At 47.5% G+C, this 19021-nt stretch overlaps 9 protein-coding genes across 9 annotated transcripts; 6 read left to right on the top strand and 3 right to left on the bottom strand.

The window, feature by feature from the left end:
- Nucleotides 1-133: 133 nt before the first annotated feature.
- Nucleotides 134-1228, top strand: EYB26_000532 (uncharacterized protein; the record flags this gene model as incomplete). The annotated part of the gene is made up of 1 exon (XM_054259848.1): nt 134-1228. The coding sequence occupies one exon, from the start codon at nt 134-136 to the stop codon at nt 1226-1228; it is 1095 nt and encodes a 364-aa protein (XP_054115823.1).
- A 108-nt stretch (nt 1229-1336) lies between these two features.
- EYB26_000531 (uncharacterized protein) lies at nt 1337-3346 on the bottom strand (the record flags this gene model as incomplete). The annotated part of the gene is made up of 1 exon (XM_054259847.1): nt 1337-3346. One exon carries the CDS (start codon nt 3344-3346, stop codon nt 1337-1339), a length of 2010 nt encoding a protein of 669 aa, XP_054115822.1.
- Nucleotides 3347-3885: 539 nt separating this feature from the next.
- On the top strand, nt 3886-6042 carry EYB26_000530 (uncharacterized protein; the record flags this gene model as incomplete). Its single annotated transcript, XM_054259846.1, has 1 exon — nt 3886-6042. One exon carries the CDS (start codon nt 3886-3888, stop codon nt 6040-6042), a length of 2157 nt encoding a protein of 718 aa, XP_054115821.1.
- A 324-nt stretch (nt 6043-6366) lies between these two features.
- On the top strand, nt 6367-8445 carry EYB26_000529 (uncharacterized protein; the record flags this gene model as incomplete). The annotated part of the gene is made up of 5 exons (XM_054259845.1): nt 6367-6508; nt 6570-6621; nt 6678-6784; nt 6845-7414; nt 7478-8445. 5 exons carry the CDS (start codon nt 6367-6369, stop codon nt 8443-8445), a joined length of 1839 nt encoding a protein of 612 aa, XP_054115820.1.
- Nucleotides 8446-8580: 135 nt separating this feature from the next.
- EYB26_000528 (uncharacterized protein) lies at nt 8581-9876 on the bottom strand (the record flags this gene model as incomplete). Its single annotated transcript, XM_054259844.1, has 1 exon — nt 8581-9876. The coding sequence occupies one exon, from the start codon at nt 9874-9876 to the stop codon at nt 8581-8583; it is 1296 nt and encodes a 431-aa protein (XP_054115819.1).
- Nucleotides 9877-11305: 1429 nt separating this feature from the next.
- EYB26_000527 (uncharacterized protein) lies at nt 11306-13471 on the top strand (the record flags this gene model as incomplete). Its single annotated transcript, XM_054259843.1, has 1 exon — nt 11306-13471. The coding sequence occupies one exon, from the start codon at nt 11306-11308 to the stop codon at nt 13469-13471; it is 2166 nt and encodes a 721-aa protein (XP_054115818.1).
- Nucleotides 13472-14215: 744 nt separating this feature from the next.
- On the top strand, nt 14216-14853 carry EYB26_000526 (uncharacterized protein; the record flags this gene model as incomplete). The annotated part of the gene is made up of 2 exons (XM_054259842.1): nt 14216-14423; nt 14501-14853. The coding sequence occupies 2 exons, from the start codon at nt 14216-14218 to the stop codon at nt 14851-14853; spliced, it is 561 nt and encodes a 186-aa protein (XP_054115817.1).
- Nucleotides 14854-14959: 106 nt separating this feature from the next.
- EYB26_000525 (uncharacterized protein) lies at nt 14960-16022 on the bottom strand (the record flags this gene model as incomplete). The annotated part of the gene is made up of 3 exons (XM_054259841.1): nt 14960-15566; nt 15628-15885; nt 15949-16022. 3 exons carry the CDS (start codon nt 16020-16022, stop codon nt 14960-14962), a joined length of 939 nt encoding a protein of 312 aa, XP_054115816.1.
- Nucleotides 16023-16893: 871 nt separating this feature from the next.
- Nucleotides 16894-18647, top strand: EYB26_000524 (uncharacterized protein; the record flags this gene model as incomplete). The annotated part of the gene is made up of 5 exons (XM_054259840.1): nt 16894-16978; nt 17037-17087; nt 17145-17292; nt 17341-18120; nt 18173-18647. The coding sequence occupies 5 exons, from the start codon at nt 16894-16896 to the stop codon at nt 18645-18647; spliced, it is 1539 nt and encodes a 512-aa protein (XP_054115815.1).
- Nucleotides 18648-19021: the final 374 nt, after the last annotated feature.

The raw sequence follows: 19021 nt of genomic DNA, 5'->3' as shown, positions 1-19021 counted from the left end.
ACAAAGCGAACAACTAGCTAACTAGTTAACTATAACTACATACCTATACATATTCACCACGGAATAGCGACGACCCCTGTAAGTCCTCGTCCAATCGACTAATTTACTCTGCACACAGCCCGTATCAGTCAAGATGGCGTTCACTAGCTTCGCTGGCAGAAGCTATGATATTGTCTCCGATGAAGTCAAACAATCCGACAGTTTTGATGAAATCCCCATGATCGATCTTACACTACCACAGGAACAAGTGGTTGAAAGTCTACGAGATGCATGCACTCGCGTCGGGTTCTTCTACATCTCTAATCACGGCATACCGCAAGAAATCATTAATCAAGTGTTCTCCACGGCTGAAGAGTTCTTTGGTTTAGACGACAAACTCAAACAACAAGCACACTTCAACAATGGGACAGCTTTATGCGGATATGAAGGCTTCCAAAACGTTCATACAGACGACACGAAAAAGCCGGATCTGAACGAAGCCTTCAGTTGGCGTTATGCACCGGATATGGACTCCTTTAACGAAAACATGACCACAACAACTACTGCAGCGGAAGAAGAGACGGCCAACAGTTTCCTGACAAGTGGTCAAAATCTTTGGCCCAATGTGAAACCGGAAATGCGGCGTGATATAAGCCAATATTATGCCCATGTGATGAAGCTGGCGAGAAAATTGATTCGCTTGTTCGCTCTAGTGCTGGAATTGCCAGAGACATATTTTGATGAGATGATGCAACATCCCGGCTCAATGGGCAAGATCTTGCATTATCCACCGCAGCCAGCAAAAGGCCCCGATCCCCCCTTTGGAATAGGCGCGCACACTGATATTGAATGCTTTACAATTCTATGCCAGGGAGGTGATGTCCCGGCTTTGCAGGTTCTCAACCCGAAAGGTGAATGGATTTTAGCACCTCCCATACGAGGTACCTTTGTTGTGAATATCGGCGATATGTTAGCACGGTGGTCCAATGACATGTTCCGCAGCACCATTCATCGTGTTTTGAATATCACTGGGCGAGAACGCTACTCAATGCCTGTATTCATGGGACCCAGTTATAATACTGTCATCAAGCCTCTGGAGACTTGTCTTGCCGATGGTGCCAAATATGATCCTATTCCAGCAGGCCTTTATGTTTGGAAACGGCTTGCTATCAGCCGACTTGATAAGGATGAGTACGAGAGGCAACGCGTAACGATGGAAAGCCAGCTGACAGCGCCAATAAGTGTATGAAACAAATATACATGTATATAAGTAAAAATGATGAGAACGACTTCTGGGTATCTTACTGATTTCAATAACAAAAAATTCGAGCAAATAGGCGATATATCAGATCGGCTGTCACGTTCCAGGGGGTATAAAATCATAAACAGAACCATTCGAATCGGGAATGGTCCACAACATGATGTTGTCAAGGTCGATAAAAGCTGCAGAAAGTGACTGAATTGAAAATGGTGAGATGGCGACGTTCTCTTCTATTTCTCCAGATAAAACATTATATCTCTCAGTATCGCCACTTTCGTTTTCAAAAGATATGTTTGGAGCAGACTCTGGAAATGCGAGTTTGGAGTTTTTCCAATCGTCCCATCCAAGTGCACGAAGTCGAGTCAAGGTGTAGGATACCCAATCACTCATCTTCGCTTTCATTCGAAGCTGCCATTCAAATTCTTTCATGAGCTTTTGAAGGTCCTCCGATTCCTCCATGGTGGCACTTGTAGTGCGGAGAAGACCGAGAAAGCCTCCCAGTATAGTCGCACATCCTCCAGCAGCAAAAAACCAAAAGGCTTCCATATGCTCTGGCCGAAGATGAGATATAAATTGGACAAGACTGTGTGCCCGGGTCCGAAGCATTTTGCGAATGAATTGGGTAAACTGTGGGTCAATCTCAGATTTTGATTGCTGTATAGCCCAAAGCAGGCGCCGATGTAGTGCTGCAGTTGTTGCATGCAGCGCAAGATGGAGGAATCCATTCACACACAGCTTTCCAGGTTCTATATTATCTAGACTTAATACTTCAGGGAGGCTTTTGAGCATTTGAGCAAGATCAGTTCCCAATGGCTTCGCAATAGCGAGCACTTGTTGGGGTTCTAGCACTTCTGCAAGAGATCTGATTGAGTAGAGCTCACGCAGCATGCGTGCCGTGATGCGACTTAAGCTTACTAACTCCATGAATAAAGTCTTCCCGTTCTCAATACTAACGCTTCCAATCTGGTCACTTGCCTCCTCATCGCCAGCACCTTCTGAAAAATCGGTGCTTTGTAGTGGCTTCACGATCCAGTCGGTTGCTTCGGAAATAAGGCAAGGCCGCCCAAGGACCAGCGCTGAGAACGAGTCTTGGGTAAATAAAGCCCAAGCTAGTCGCTTTCGAAGCCCCTTTTCCCACTCTGGAATGTCCCAACTCGAGCAGTCTAGATGGAGCCCAAGATGCTGGCCCAGGCCCAATAGTGACGTAGTGAAAGACCACATCCAGGAGTTGTCCATAAACAATGGATTACGATGACGCTGCAGCAGTAAAAGGCCAGCCTGTATAGTGTTTAAACGAGGCCGATGGATGGCATCCTGTACGGCGTGATGGGCAATTCTAACCAGAGCAGCCTCGTTTATCTTCTCTTGTAACAAGAGATCTGGATCATAAGACCACCAGCAAACAGCCAACGCATAGACAGCAGCTAGAAGATGCGGGGTAATCTCTCGATATGTCCGGTTGTATTTCTCCACGAATACATTTTTGTGTAAAATGGGGAACGATGGGTGTACAATGCGAAAGTACAGCTTGATCAATGTCGCACCGTGTGGACGCACAAGAGACTCAACATCATCGACGCTGACTTCATCCCACGTGTCGTCTTTTCGGAGGCTCTGCGAGACTTCAGCGTCGGGTGCCATCTGAAAAAAGACATTTTCATGAACCCTTCGCATCGCCGTCGGACTAAGCATTCCACTGGATATTGTCGTGTGATCGCCATCTCCTGACGGCCGCGATAAGGAGCGAGCTTGAGCTGTTTGTAACAAGTAAGAGTCATGCTCGCCACCAGGTCCAATGAGTTCTGAGAAGCGGCTCTTTTCAAGACCTAGGGTCTTTGTCAGGATTGATTCCTTGGGGTAGTCGAGTTCATGGTCTAATATGGAATTAGGTGATACTGATGACGGCTCCTCTGAGGGGCCTCGGCCGCGGGACTTTCTAGCAGTAAACTCCTTTGTGTTTCCCGCAGTAGCACGTCGTTTTGGCGGAGGAGGTTGCAAGAATGTGCATGAAGATAGACCGGCAGCCTGGCAGGTCAAGCAGCTCGAAGACCCGTGTAAGGTGACGCATCTCTGCTTTTTCTTCCGACAGACGTCACATGCTCTCATCCTCGATAAGCATACATATAGAGTGATATGAGGTCTGTACTACAATAGCGCTCAGCCTAATAGGACGTAGCTGATCTGGGGTGTGGGTGTTGTCTGAACCGGTTGCCCAATCGCATGAACGCCGAGAAGAATGTCAATATGTTGGGGGGTTGCCGCAAAGACTTCAGCATACGCACTTTGCGATCCTAGTCCTAGCGTTATGGGGCCAGTTGAGATAGAAAAAGTAGCGGACGAGTGGAGAGGATTAGGAAGGTTACAGAGATACAGAAAACGTGGATGTCCAGGATGAAGTTGTGAAGTGGAGATTGATGGAGTTGGCGATAAGAGGAAGGAGCGATAAGAAAAGCAGGCTATCAGGGAAGATAAGGAGGGGGTCGGCCTGTGTCCCGAGGCCGCGGGCATGCATCCCATCCCGGTCCAGCGAACATTTCAAGATTGGTCTCTTGTTCTCGACATGTCTTTCTTTCGTACTTCCTATACAATTCATCACCGTCGAACCACTTGAATGAGCGGTCGTTATCTTACTCGTGACTGACAAAATGGTTGCTGCTCAGTCGATCAAGAGAATAGCTAGCGGGGTCGAGGACAATGGGGTCGTGTCATTCGAAGCACAGCCATATGCCTTTCGGTTCAATCCCTCAACGACGGCACTTTTGATTATTGACATGCAACGGGATTTCCTGCTGAAGGATGGCTTTGGGTACATACAGGCAGGGGACGCCGGAGTGGAGAAAGTACAAGCCACTATCAAACCAACACTGGCGGTATTGCGCATGTTTCGCGAGTGTGGAATCCATGTAATCCATACACGTGAAGGCCACCGACCTGATTTGCGAGATCTGCCTACACCCAAGTTATTGAGACAGGCTCATGCGCCCGAGTCCCGTCACTCGATGGTCATCGGAGATGTTGGTCCTATGGGAAGACTTCTCACGAGGGGAGAATACGGCCATGATATCATTGACGAGCTGCAACCGGTGACAGGAGAATATGTGGTTGATAAGCCGGGGAAAGGCAGCTTCTTCTCTACGACATTACACGAGCATTTGGTTGATCGAGGCATCACACATTTAATTGTAGCCGGTGTCACCGTGGAATGCTGCGTGACCACCACAGTTCGAGAAGGCAATGACCGAGGATTTGACGCTTGCATTCTCAGTGACTGTACAGATGGATTTGTGCCAACATTCAAGTCTGCATCGCTAGACATGATCCATTTTTCGGAAGGATTATTTGGGTTTGTTAGCGAGTCACAGCCTCTACTTGCCGCCTTATCATCGCTTCCAGCTGATTCCAGCAAGTCGGCACGGGATTGGGACGGTTCGATGAGCATAGAGTCGCTCAAAAGTGCATATTCTGGTGGGCTTTCTCCCGTCACAGTTGTGAAATATGTTCTCGAAACGATAAGCGCAGATAAATCAAACCATTCGGCCGTTTGGCTTAACCTTTCATCGACCAAGGACCTTTTGCACAGAGCAGAAAGTTTGGAACAATTAGGAGATCGTAATCTACCTCTTTTTGGAGTGCCTTTCGCCGTCAAAGACAATATCGATGTTGCCGGACTACCTACGACGGCAGCATGTCCAGAATTTGAATATGTCCCGGAAAAATCAGCATTCGTTATAAGAAAGCTAGAAGCCGCTGGAGCTATAGTCATTGGTAAGACAAATCTGGATCAATTCGCAACAGGACTTGTCGGTACTAGATCACCATACGGTGCGTGTCATTGTGCTCTTGATCCTACGCGTGTCTCAGGCGGTTCCAGCTCAGGTTCCGCTGTGGCCGTCGCCTTGGGCCAAGTCGCTTTCGCCCTTGGAACAGATACAGCAGGATCAGGTCGCATTCCAGCATCGTTCAATAACATTATCGGACTGAAACCCACCAAGGGAACAATATCCACAACCGGAGTCATACCTGCATGCAGGACACTTGACTGTGTCTCTTTTTTCGCCAACACTATTTCCGATGCAAGAACCGTATGGCTTGCAGCTAAGGAGCACGATCCTGAAGATCCTTATTCCCGAAGCTCGCCATCGCTGGCATCTTTGAACAGCAGATCTATTCTACATGAAGAGTCAACATACACCGTTTCCTTTCCTCCCATAGGTATACTGGAAAGCGCACTTTCTCCTGCATACAACAAGCAGTTTGTCAAAGTCGCTTCGCTTGTTCGTAGTCTGGACAATGTTGAAGAAATCAACTTTGACTGGTCATCATACCTCTCCGCTTCCGATTTGCTGTACAAGAGTGCCTTTGTTGCTGAAAGAACCGCCGCACTGCAGGAAGTATTAAACAGTAAAGCTAAAAAGATAACTTTACATCCAGTGACACAACAAGTTTTGGACTTGGCGGGATCCAAATCGGCAACTGATGCGTTTCGCGATATTTACGAAGCTCAACGACTACTGAAAGTCATCGAAGCTGGGTTCGACAAATGTGACATCCTTGTCGTGCCTACCGCTCCAAATCATCCAACCATTGCAGAGGTAGAGCAAGACCCAATTGGACCTAACTTGAAGTTGGGATACTTCGCAAGCGCAGTCAACGTCCTTGATCTAGCTGCTGTTGCTATACCAGCGGGTCATATCGAGGGCTTGCCATTTGGTATATCGATTATTGCTCCGGCGTTCAAGGAAGGTGTGATTCTCCAAGTGGCACAAAGGATTCAAGCGCGATTAGGACATTTTGTGCTGTAAAAATCCATGAGAATAATAGTTGTTTTTCCGTTGCACATAATCAAATTCAAGACATGAAAGAAAAAGGAAAGGGTGAAGAAAAGTCGTGAGTTTAGAATGGCCCGAAATGGTTTAGCGTAAATATATGTCCCAAAATAGACTAGCGTTCCATCTCCCTACAATTTGACGTTTTGCCCGACAAGACATCGGATGCATCGTCCATGCATAATCGTGTCTTGAAACACGCAACTAAATCCACGATCAGGGGATTTATTCAACTATTTAGCCCTACCTTACGCCGTTTTAATAGCGGTGTATAAAACGTCTGATCACAGCAATGCGGTCATGAGCAAACATTTCGCCGCCACGTTGCACACATCGCGACGTTTGTCGACACGAGCGCGATGGAGACCTTTTTACATCTGCAGCCGCTATCTAAGTACCACTTCTGAACCTGCTCTTTTCCGTCAACTTGAGGATGGCACAGGTTTGTCTTCTCCTCTGGAGATGTTTATAGAATAAATTACGGGTGGCTGAGAAAAGCGCAGAACAACCAATCACAGAGGATGACTTATTCAGATATCAACGGCATCGTTGGTTGTATGTACTATGACAAGTATATTATAGTATTGACTCAGGCTGATATCGATATTCAGACGCAACGATGCAAAAGAGCAGGATGTACGGTATCGACCATTCAATCTTCCGGCATTGATAGAGCGGGCTCTCAATGCAAAGAGGGAACGTGTTGATGGCCTAAAATGCATGTTACTTTTTCCATCTTTGATAAATCCTTAATGATTGCTGCTAACCTTGTTTGCAGGCGTCAAAATACTCAAACTTCTAGAAGGCGATCACAACAAAGTTCTTCTTTTAACAATGAGTAATGGAGACGAGCTAATCGCAAGATTACCAAATCCAAATGCTGGCGGTAATTACTTTACCGTGGCTTCAGAGATAGCCACTCGGCGATTTGTGCAAAGTATCTGTGATGTTCCATCGCCTACGGTCTGGGACTGGGATTTCCGCTACCGTAATACCGTCGGGGCAGAATGGATTATCGAAGCAAAAGCCGCTGGAGAACCGCTCCGCAAACACTGGTTCAGCCTGAGTCGCCGAGCCCAGTTAGGTATCATCGATCAAGTGGCCGAAATAGAGGGCAAATTGGCGTCCCTCAAGTTCTCGAGTCACGGCAGTATCTACATGGCACGCTGGCTAGCGAGAAAACGTTTGTTTTGTACGAAAATGACTTCGCCTAACACCATGCTGAACAAATATGATGCATTGGCAGTGCAACCCGAGCAATTATACAGACAATATGCCATTGGGCCTTCAACAGATCGGAGACTCTATCGAGGCCCTGGGGATCTATCGAAACAATTCCGGGGTCCTTGTGAGTGACCCTGTACCCTCGCAGATGTGAGCATTCAAAAGACTAACTGCAATGCATTCAAAGTCACCGATCTTCTCCACTATGCTAAAGCTTTGTCACGAAATGAGCGAAGATACTTGCTAAACAATCCTTGGGCGAAAGAGAACCATATTACATCAACGAAACATCAGCAAGACCCTTCTGAGTACTTGGAACTTATCTTCAAATACGATGCTTTGCAGCGGCGGATGATCCAGCCGGAATTCAACAACGACCCATGTACACTTTCCCACCCGAACCTCAGCCTGGATAATATATTTATCGATGCGACGACGACAAAGATTGTCTGCTTGACAGGATGGCAATCTGCCGTGGTAGCCCCGCCATTACTGAAACGCCCATACCCCACGTTCCTCGATTCTGAATTCCAAACACAATCGGAGGATAGAAGTCAGCCTTTGCCGAAAGAACGGTATCGTGAGCTTGTCAGGGAATCGGATCCTCTTCGCTACAAACGCATATTCAGCAACCCACGAGAGTACGAAGTACTGATAGGCCCAATGTCTAGTATATTCGGAGCATGGGACAATCACGGCATATTCTCTCTACGTGAATCTCTTGTTTCTGCACACAAGTCGGAACGGATTAATATCATCAAGTCCTTACAGGAATCAGAACAGCTCAATCCTCAAGAATTAAGAAACCACGCCAAAGAAAAGTACGCAAGGCAAGAGCTTGGTCTACTCTTCAATATGACCCAAAACGTCCAGGAAACTGGCCAAATACCCATCGACGGCCGCGTCCCGACCGAGGCGTTTGAGCGCGCACAAGAATTGAGCGAGAGATATCGGCAGCAGTATATCAATCTTGCGGCAGGCAATAAAGGTCGTATGGCCTTGCATGGGAAGACATGGCCGTTTGATTCTGCAGCTGAAGGAGATGTGGAAAAGGGGGCCTCCGTTTCAGACACCTATTCGGGAGTTTTTTTCCCAGTGAGAAAACATCCCAGTACTAGTAAACGTGATTTTATCCGACGGGTTTATGTGGACTAGCGTACTACAACCCATTGTACAATATTATTCAAGATATATACATTTTCTCACCATGATATGTGCAGGAAACATATGCTTCCGCCTTTTGAGGTCTCTTTGTTTGGACTGTGGATTCCTCAAGCTCCAGCCAGGAAACTATAAGTTGCTTCGTTTCTTTCCATTCTTTTTACTCTCGAGAAGATATCTGTCCAGTCTCTCCACCAGCTGCTTGGGCAACTCAATCGCACTCGGCACGGGCTCCTGTGTCCTTTGAGTCTCTTGTTCAAGCCAATCCGGCCATATACTATCCAGATACTTGGCCACCTGCACAGCCGTTCCATACGGATTCTCAAAATTCAACGCATGATTCCCCTTCTCCACAAAGGCTTCCGTAACCTGCCCCGTCGCCCTACCGCCGCCTCCACCTCGTCCTGTACCTGTACAATCGAATAACCTCTTCCGATACCCAGCATCACTAACAAAATCCGCATTCCTGCTCCAGAGATACAATGTCTTGCAATGTATACTCTGCATGAGATCTTTGAGCTTGTCGCATTCAGCTCTGTAGAATCCGCCTGGTAATTTGCTCTTTTCGGACCGAGTAGCCCAATCCTCTGACGGTGCAATACCTTCATACGGCGGATCCGCTTTCATATACCACACCAACCGCTGCAATATCGGTGTTACCAGCGTGACGCGCTCACTTATCGGATCTGGACGCCACAGCTCATACTTAATCGTCTTCTCAAAGACTCGTGCCTCAAATGCGCCGTAGTATGGAGATTTGGCGAAATATTCTCTGGCCGCGGCCATATTTTCCCATGAATGCTTCAATTGATGTAGTCGGTATTTGAATTGAGTAGAGTGCCGAGTGGCCTCGCCATCGTCATGCCATGATCCATTTTCGACGACGGGCTCAATACAGACCAAGGCGTGGAAGAAACGGGGATGCCAGGCTGCTGGAGCCAGGACATGGACGGCGCCGAAGGACTGTCCCATGCCAACCAATGGCGGTGCCATGTACGCTCTACTGCTGCTACCATCTTCTTGAGATCTGAAATGATTAACCATCTGCACAATATCGCGAGCCGGGTCGAACCATTCCGCCTCATCCCCGATTTCGTGCCTATTGAGCAGAAATGATTGTCCATGGTTGTACACATCGGCGGCAAAAATGGCCTTGATGGCGGTTCCTGGACGGACGGTTTTGAGTAAGTCGCTAAAAAATGGCTCGTATTGCTCCTTTGTAGATTCTAGGCCGTGGGCGAATATTATTGTGATTCCTTTGGGTTCGGTGGTGGTTGTTGCTGTGGTATTTGTGATGCGGTATTCATTTACATGTAGATAGAGTCTGGAGGTGTTGGGGTCGCGCACAGCGCGTCGATAAGCGCGTGATTGAAATGCAGGAATTGTGTGTTGGACTAATGTCCATGGCTCAGATGGTGAGGCCATTGAGATGGTTGTTACTCTGGGCTAAATAGAATTCATACCATGAAATAATATTTAGGGTGAATGGTCACATGTGGTTTGAGGGTTAAATCCTTACACGTGTCAAACATCGGGCATCCTTGCCGAGATGGATTGATCTATAATTCCGGAACTACTACTGCACAGTTGATTTATTCAACAGTTAACCTTGAGCAATGACTGATTGATCAGAGGTAAATGAAGAGCCTTAGGGTTCGTTCTGAGTAGATCTCAATCAACTACGTACTTTTGTATCGTCGTCCACACACAACGCGGGTTGGATCCCAAGGGTCAGTAGTAATGCAAAAATTTGCTCTCTTTTCGCATTATACATAACCAGTAATTCTGCTCAGTGCGAACTTTCACGTGAAGAGAGGAATAGAGCAAGTATGAAGGATGCCCTGTGATGGTGACGAAGATCCAAGTTTGGAGTGAGCGGTTTTCGCAGAGCCAAGAAAAGGATGACAGAGGCATCCTCGCGATAGTCTACCATTTACACCCAATAAACAAACTTGTATCCAAGAACCCCAATCCCGAAAAGGTACCTGTAAGGCTCGTGATTGGCAAGTGGGCAGAGACCAGTAAGTTTACTAACCAGTGGCTTGCTTTAGCCTGCCAGCATTGATGTATGGTTTGTTCAGAGTCTTCAGACTCTCAAACAGCCCCGCCAATGTCAATCTGATATGACATGGAAAGTAGAAACAGTATGAATCTCAAGAACATCAATCATATTTAAAGGCTCTCGTAATGGTTGCCGTCATCTGGTTGTTTCTGCGACGATAATTGACAAAAGACGAACGTCCAGCTACATAACGAAGAATGCCACATTGTGTTGTTCATAATGGAGTTGAGGAGTTGAGGAATGCGGTGATCATGCGATGGTTGGGGTACAGGTCTCATGGATATATTATTCCAATCGCTTCCGAATAGATTCATCAATAGATTATTATATCGTAGTATGTGAATATTGTCGATTCATACCTCCGACGGAGAGACGAGGTTGACAGTCACATGCCTAAATAGGACTAGTCGGTTTCACTCAGTCATGTATCACGTGATGTCTCCCCGTCATTCCTTTCTGAGTTGAGTCTCAGCCCCCAGTCCTAATGTAACAAATCCTTCACTCCACCCATCTCAGACTCCTCCCTACCCGACCGTGCGACGACATCCTACAACCTACTCCGCCTCCTCGTCCTCCTCCTCGTCCTCCTTCTCCTCGTACCCTGCGCCGTATCCACCCTTCCCGACTCTCCTTTGCAATAATAAATCTGGTATCGAAAACCGTCGTCGCTGGATCTGGTATTGTCTGACAATCAAGTGTTCACGCGGCCGGCTGGCACTGCCGCGACACTGAAAGCCACCGGGAAAGGATCCCAACAGCCCGAGAGCCCCCCGTCGGGGCTCGCGAATCGCCATGGTTCGGCACAATGAAACGCCTCGAGATAGTATAGACAACACTCTACCTGAGATGTCAGATATTGTGCCCGCTGATGGCTCGCTATTCCGTCCATCCCATCCCCGGCAACCGTCGAATCCCAATGTGTTCTCAGACGACTACTCTGTCGACTCAATTGACGCACCTCTATTTTCAAATCATCAACGAACGAATTCCTTTTCTTCCTTTGACTCTACCTCTACCGTTGAACCACGACATTACGACACACCTAAGCCAGTGGCCGAGAACAGCACACGGGTGAACCTTTTGGATCAACAGCCAAGTCGCCGGTCGCAGGCTTCGGTCCATGAATCGTTATCACTAGATAGGACTATCAGCCATCAGTCACAAATACCTTCTGCCTCAAACAATGGCATCAACATTGATCCTTTTGCGGATCAACCAACCCAATCATTTCCCGACAATGCACGGCCTTCGAGTATTCGCAAGGGCATAACCGGATTGAATCGACAGTCCACGATTTCTACTGTCTCCACACGGTCAGGGTATACTCCAGTGCCACGGGCGATGAGCCCGTATCGAGGGGCAACTGGTCCTAGTCATCCATATGCAATGTATCCACAGGTTGGTGTCGGTCGATCGCCCAGTGTTGCGACAGTTTCGACGATACGACACGCCGACAGTCCGTTGCGAGGACAAAATGGTCCACAGCATCCTTATGGCATGTATCCGCAAAATATCGACTATGAAGAAGATTTAGGGGATCAGCCAATTCCAGTGGGCTTCCCTCCTCGCGGGATACAGCCTCAAGGAACAACCACTCGGGCGGATGACGTCGGGGATATCATAGGCCCAGACGGCCATCTGGAACAGCTTCCGCCTTACTCTCGCTATCCTGATGGTGTGATTCGGCCAACAATGGACAGAGGTCCTGCTAGCATAGCCAGTGATATGAGAGGACGATTCGAAAGATATCAAGATGAGCCCAACAACAGGCCGGATTCATCTTCAGGATCAGGGGCATTGGTCAACGTTGATTCTTCAGAACCATTGCGGTCACCAACCTCGTCATCTGAACGATCATCAACTCCAGTGGCACCAGTGCCAGAGGAAAAGCCGCGTCGGAAGGGTCAACAGAAATGCTGCGGCGCCCCGATAGGACTTGTGGTGATGTTGAGCATGGCCATGGTAATTTGTGTACTTCTAGGTGGTGTCATTGGCGGGGTATTAGGCGAAAGGGCGGCCACGCATCGCGCACAGCTTGCAGCCGCTGAACGTCCCTCGCATCCGGCGAGCGTGGTTACCGTCACTTATACATCCGACGTAACACCGTATACAGCCACGCCCACAGGCTTTGCTGCTCTCCCGACAGGCAGTTATCAGGTTCCTTGGATAGTCACAAATGTGTCCAAGTTCTGTGTTGGAACGTCTAATCAGATGCAATCCTGGAGCTGCCAAATCACGAATCCACTCCCTGTTAACATTCAAGGATCTATCATGTCTAGCAGCATCACTGTCCAGCAACCTAGCATTCAGAATGGCCATTTCGAGTATGGCGCCCAATTACCTTACGATATCAATCCCCTTCAACAGCATCTCGACATCATGATCGATAAAGAAGACCCTCAACTAGGGCCGGCACTCTTTTTTCAAACATTGTTCAATAAACTCGTCATAGTTCAGGACTCTCAAGATATGCGATCGAAACGCTCACTTGGCGAGAGTGCTACCTCCGGCAATGGATTTGTAGACGAGCAGAATCAAAACACAAAGTACCCGAAGCCTTGGTTTTGCTGGTGGAACCAGACACAAATCGAGACGTTTATCTATATAAATCAAACCAAAGACGCAACCGGCTCCGGGATAACATCGACTACGAGCTCGGCTACACAACCTCCATTGATAACCACGGCACCATCGCCCACGGCTACGGCAGGATCACAGAAACGAGATCTAAGAGATCTACTACTTCGTGATAATATTAGCGGCATTTATCCTAGGAAGGTTAAGGTCAAGGAACACCGGGTGAACCCCAATGCACCCAATGCGTATTGTCAGCAGATGCAGGTCAATCCGGACAACAGCATTACTCCGATTCAGGGTCAACGTTTCAATATCAACGAAACAGCACCGTCCGCTTCGCATGACGGCAGCCCTCCGTGCTATTGTGAGTGGATGACCTGAAGTTATCCTTACATTGATCTGCATATTATTCCCGGCGTTGTCCTTGTTTTCCTCTGGGACTTCCTGACGTGATACGATTGTCATTATGACACCAAAACTTGATCAGGTGTACATCTTGAAAACATTGGTTGGAGTTTATCTTGGTCTGTGGTTTATTAGCAATGTTGTTTAGCGATTTGATTTTTTTATTCTTTTTTCCATTCCTTGTAATCTCCTTGGGTGGTAATGGCGTTGATACTTACTACTCTAACATTTGAGCAGAGCGTTAAAGGCTCAATGGGGCTTGGGTATTTGGATATATAGTTTTCTTATCTGCTGATTTGGGTGTTATTCAGAGAGGCGATCGAAGTTTCTGCCGATCAAGCATAGTTTTGTTAATGCGTTACTCTACGCTTTGAAATTTTATCTAATTTCATCTTCCATTATTCCGATGTTCCTGATCCAATAATCATTACCTAGATAAATCGTTGGTTCCGATAGTTCCAAGGTTATAAGATGATCGATCATTCTCGGCATATGACTGGCTTCGACGTCATCCCCTCTCCATGCTGAATAAAGATGGCGACTCTTAAAACTTGCTCTTCCTGCTGCACTCTACTAATTAGACTCACTTATCATCCTACTTGCAATTATCATTCATTGTCACCTCGTTGTGTGTGTGTTCTTCATCAACTCCCGTCACAGTTCAATATCACAATCCACTCTGCTTACCGGAAGCATCTACCTGATAGATATTACTCGAAAATGCAGTCAATCCTCCGCATGCCACGGTCAACAACCGTTGTGAAGCTCTTATGTCCATCCCTACTCGGAGCTAGGGCATCAATTGCAAGTCGAACATCCGCGTATCGGTCCAGAACCAAGAGATATAGCCATCAATCATACGGTAGCAACGACAATCCACAGGGACACCAACCTGCGTCTCGTAAGAGTCGCGAACTGGAGCATCCCGGTATACTTAATATCATATCCCCATGATATCCAGAGCCAATCTAATAGTAAAAATTAAAAAAAAAAAAAAAAAAACAGGCCCCCCACCCCCAGACGTAAGAAAAGACTCGCCCAGCAGAACCAACCCCGAAGCATCACAAAAGAAAGAACAACAAGAAGAACAACCCCATGAAGATTCATACCACAAAAAGCAACCCTCCAACAAAGCACGACCAACCCTCAGCACGGGTCGGGAATCGCCCAATGTCGATGAGGAAGGTAACGTTCGCGGCGATGTGCCCGAGGACGTGAAACGGCACAATGCTGAGTTGGATCAGAGGTACGACAGGGCGTACAATCAGATTAGGGACGAAGGGAAAGTGAGTAAAGGGTTTTGGAAGGGGAATGGGCGGGGTTTGACGGAGGATCAGGGTGGTGCGAGGGCGCAGTAATTCTAGCCTTTTTGGGTCGAGTGTATGTATAATGGTGAATTTGATTGGGTTGATATATTCTGTCTTAGAGAGTAAAGTTATATACAAACAGTCAAGTTCTGAGCAATCATTGCTGCTCGGATAACAAAGGTGTATTCTCCGTTGGTTGTTGATCATTCTCTTCAATGGCGGATGGAGTCTCGTCACCTATAAACGGATGCTCGATGATATCCTTCTTCGGTCCCAGGTACTCAAAGTAAATACCCATGACGAGAAGGGTCCCTTGTAACATAGCAGTAATAACATACACTCCCCACGCACTCCATCCCTCAGCACCCAATCTTTGTGCCAGACTAGCGGCCCAGACTAGACTACCAGGTGTCTGGATACACATCATGGGAATACTCAGACTACCGACCTTTTGCAGACGGAATGTCGTGTATATTTGGGGGAAGTATTGGATGGACGCGAGGACGGCGGACATGATTCCTAGAATATTGGCCCATGCTTGGAGATTGGAAGGGTGTTTGATGGCTACAGCAAGTGAGATGATGAGCACGATCACGGCATGGGCGAGACAGGCGATGGATACAATGACGGCTGTGCTATAGCTCGGTAGTTTATCGTCGTTGTCGGCATTCCCATTTCCGTTTGGTTCGGTTTCTGATTCGGCGGATGTTGTAGGATTCGTCAAGGAAGTTGCTCGAGGAAAGTAAATCAGGAACAGAAGAAGACTGTCGAAAATATCGATTAGGAGGAAAGGCCCACAACCACGCACCAGATCGAATAACTCACATAACATAAAACGACAAACACTGCACCCCAACCTGAAATATGCCCAACAACCCCGCAAAACATGACACGCCCGAAATCTCTCGACAACAAGCTACATCGTGCGCGCTCCGAGGGAGAACTAATATGTTTGCAAAGGCCGCGGTTCCGGACGTCGTTCCGAGGAGGACAAAGTAAGGTGACAAGCCGAAAGAGCTTCGTAGCCGGATGATTCGGAGGTGTTGGGGGAGGTAGGAGACTAGAATTCCGATGAGGATGAGACTACGAGGAAGAAAAGTGGTTAGTATGGATATTAGACAGTCGTAGGGGGTGGAGGTGATGTACAGTGATAAGACGAAGTTGAAACTCACGCCGTGAGGGAGTTCAAGGTCCTGACACTGCGGAGATACAGGGCCCATGTTGAGAGGCTATAGTACTGTCTTCGTGAATGTTGCCTTTATATCCAGTAGAGCAACACATAGATGGGTGTTGTGCCGATATAGACGAGACCGTGAGTTGACGGATGGATGTTGGGGAGGCCCAATGGCCGATAAACAGATAAGATGGCTGGGGCTGCCGCCTGATCGCCTCGGCCCCACCCTTGACCCGCTTTGATTGGTTGGCATTTGTTACCTTGAAGGATTGTTCATACACATATGTATCAATCTTTCTGGTATATAAGATCTTGTTTGATTTAGACATATAACAAGGTTGCTCCGTATGGCGTAAAAGCAGACCGTTGCTGCACTTCCCGATCGGGAAACATAGTTCCCGTTTAGGCAACCTTGATTGTTTGGATCTAGATCCTATCCTATCCTAGTAGGGTTTGGAAGAAACACAGCCGAGTCAAAGCATGCTGATCTAATATATATATATATATAATATACTCTGGTGCGTCATCGCGCTGGCATGTAGGGGTGCAGCGACGATCTGATCTGGATGTATTGTCCTTGTATCAATACAGTAAATACGTAGTATCCTGTATGATAAATAAGCATAAGCATTAAGCTTATGTCTTATGTGGAAGCTCAGCTTCCCGCAAATACGTCATTCACTGCTCATCATCATCCCTGGGTTTCTTTCTATAACATTCTCCCCACGATTCGATTTGTACTTTCTTACTCATCTCACTCTACCTCACTTCTCTGCGGACTCAAATTGAGGTTATTTCTTCAAAGCCCCTCGATAAAATCATCAAGAGCTACTTCCAGTTGACATTGACCCTGACGTCACTCACGTGTGAGCTTCATACTACCCCCCAACAAAACAACTGACACACCCTCGAAAACGATGAGATTCCGCTGGGCTACCTGCCTTTTGGTCGTACTAGCTACCTCTGAAGCTGTAGGGGCTAGCAATTGGTTCAGTAGGTCTGGTAGGTGTTCCGGTATGGCAACATGGGGAATGAGAAGCTTATCCGTGTATTACTACAGTGTACAACAGCTGGCATGAGACTGAGCTTGAGCGATGGCTCACCGACCATGGTAAGTAAAATTTCTATTTCACCTCTGTCTACTCTTTTTATTAATATTAAACTTCAGACATCCCATACCCAACACCTGCCGACCGCAAAGACTTGGAGAAATTGGTCAAAAACAACTGGAATGCCAAGGTGCAGGCGCCTATTGCCGATATCTCTGACACAGCTACAGACTACTTGAGCAATGTCAAGGAATGGATTTTTGACAGGTGAGTTCATTGTGCCATATTACCTAGAACCCGGCTTACATGTTTCAGCTGGACCGAGTCTCGTTTGAAGGCTTTCCTTGATCGCCACAGCATCCTAGCTCCTCTGCCACGCAAACGTGACACACTTATCCGCGCCGCGCGTGAAAACTACGACGCTGTTGCAAAGAAACTTGGCGAGACAGCTGCCTATCCTGGAAACTGGTTGTACGCAGAATGGAGCGATTCGGACCTCAAGGAATGGCTCGACGCTCGTGGATGGCCCGTTCCTCAACCCACTACTCGTGACCGTCTTATTGCAGCTGTCCGACGCCGATCTCACCTTGCCAGCCTCGCTGCGAAGCAATCTGCTGCTTCACTTTCTGCCTCCGCAGCTGCCGCTGAACACTCTCTCAGCGAAGCTCTCTTTGAAGCCTGGTCTGACTCTAACTTAAAGAAGTTCCTTGATGAGAACGGTGTCAAAGTCCCTCAAGGATCAAAGCGCAACGAGCTTATCGCGTTGGCTCGCAAGAATCGAAAGTACCTCACCAACCAAGCCTCAAGAGTAGCTGCATCTGCCGAGAGCGAATTTGGTGCCGCTACCTCCAAAGCTGGTAATGAATTTGCACGCGCCACTGAAGATGCGCAGCTCAAGGCTGAAGATGCATTTGATGCAGTTGTAGTACAATGGTCCGATTCTCGTTTGAAGGCCTTTTTGGATGCACGTGGCGTTCCCGTACCTCAGCACTCGAAGCGTGATGAGCTACTTGCCAAGGTCCGACTTTACAAGCACAAGGCTGCGACTGGTTACAGCGCCTGGACCTTTGACACTTGGACTATTGACAACTTGAAGTGAGTCCTACGCCCTCTATGTAGAAATACCAAAATGGCTAATCCGATGCAGGAAATATCTCTCGTCTGTGAACAACAAATACGCTAAGAAAGCTGATGCTACCCGTGAAGAACTCCTGAAGCAGGCTCAAGAGGAATACGCAAAAGCTTCCAAGATTGGGGGCAGTCGTTATGCTTCCGCTACATCTTACCTGGCCCAGGCCACTGCCGCAGCTAAGAAGGATACTTTCAACGAATGGTCCGAGTCTGACCTGAAGTACTACCTCGACTCATATGGTATCCCTACCTATCAGGGTTCTCACGTCAACGAGCTCCGTGCTGCCGTCCGTCGCAACGCCCAATACTTCCACTACGGCACCAGCTCCCCGTCCCAGACGATCCTTGCTCGTATCCAGGAGGGAGCTTGGTGGCTCGTTGACCAGTTGAAGTTCGGTGCTGCGCTTGGTCGCGCCCAGGGCCAGGATGCTGCGGAGTCTGTAAAGATAAAGGCAGCTGAGGTCACTCAAAAGATACGAGAGGAGTTGTAAGGATCGCGAGAGTTTACTCGAACGAACAAAGCCACCAAATAACCGTGGTAGTGATAGATGATGGAAGACCACCAGAACATGGAATGATCGGAACGACCAACTTTTGAATACAGTATGACCTGGGTGGTTTATCTTCTCGGCGTTGAGAGCTTTACTTTTCAATTCGAAGCCGTTTTACTCGCAACTTTAGTTTAGGTAATGAATTTTTACGTATATAAACAAAATAATGAAGCAAAATAATGAAGCTTGCCTATAAAGAAGAATATCTCTCCTGTAGCCTCTTCAGTTTATTATAAGCTCTGAAAACTGTTCCATGATCCTGGGTTCTCTGTAGTGTTTTGTCCGTTTAGGGCTATATCCCACAGTTACCGTCT

Source organism: Talaromyces marneffei, chromosome 1 (assembly GCF_009556855.1).
Source record: "Talaromyces marneffei chromosome 1, complete sequence".
NCBI classification, from domain to species: domain Eukaryota; kingdom Fungi; phylum Ascomycota; class Eurotiomycetes; order Eurotiales; family Trichocomaceae; genus Talaromyces; species Talaromyces marneffei.
The sequence above is the reverse complement of the archived record's forward strand: the minus strand, read 5'-3'. Positions and strand labels throughout refer to the sequence as shown.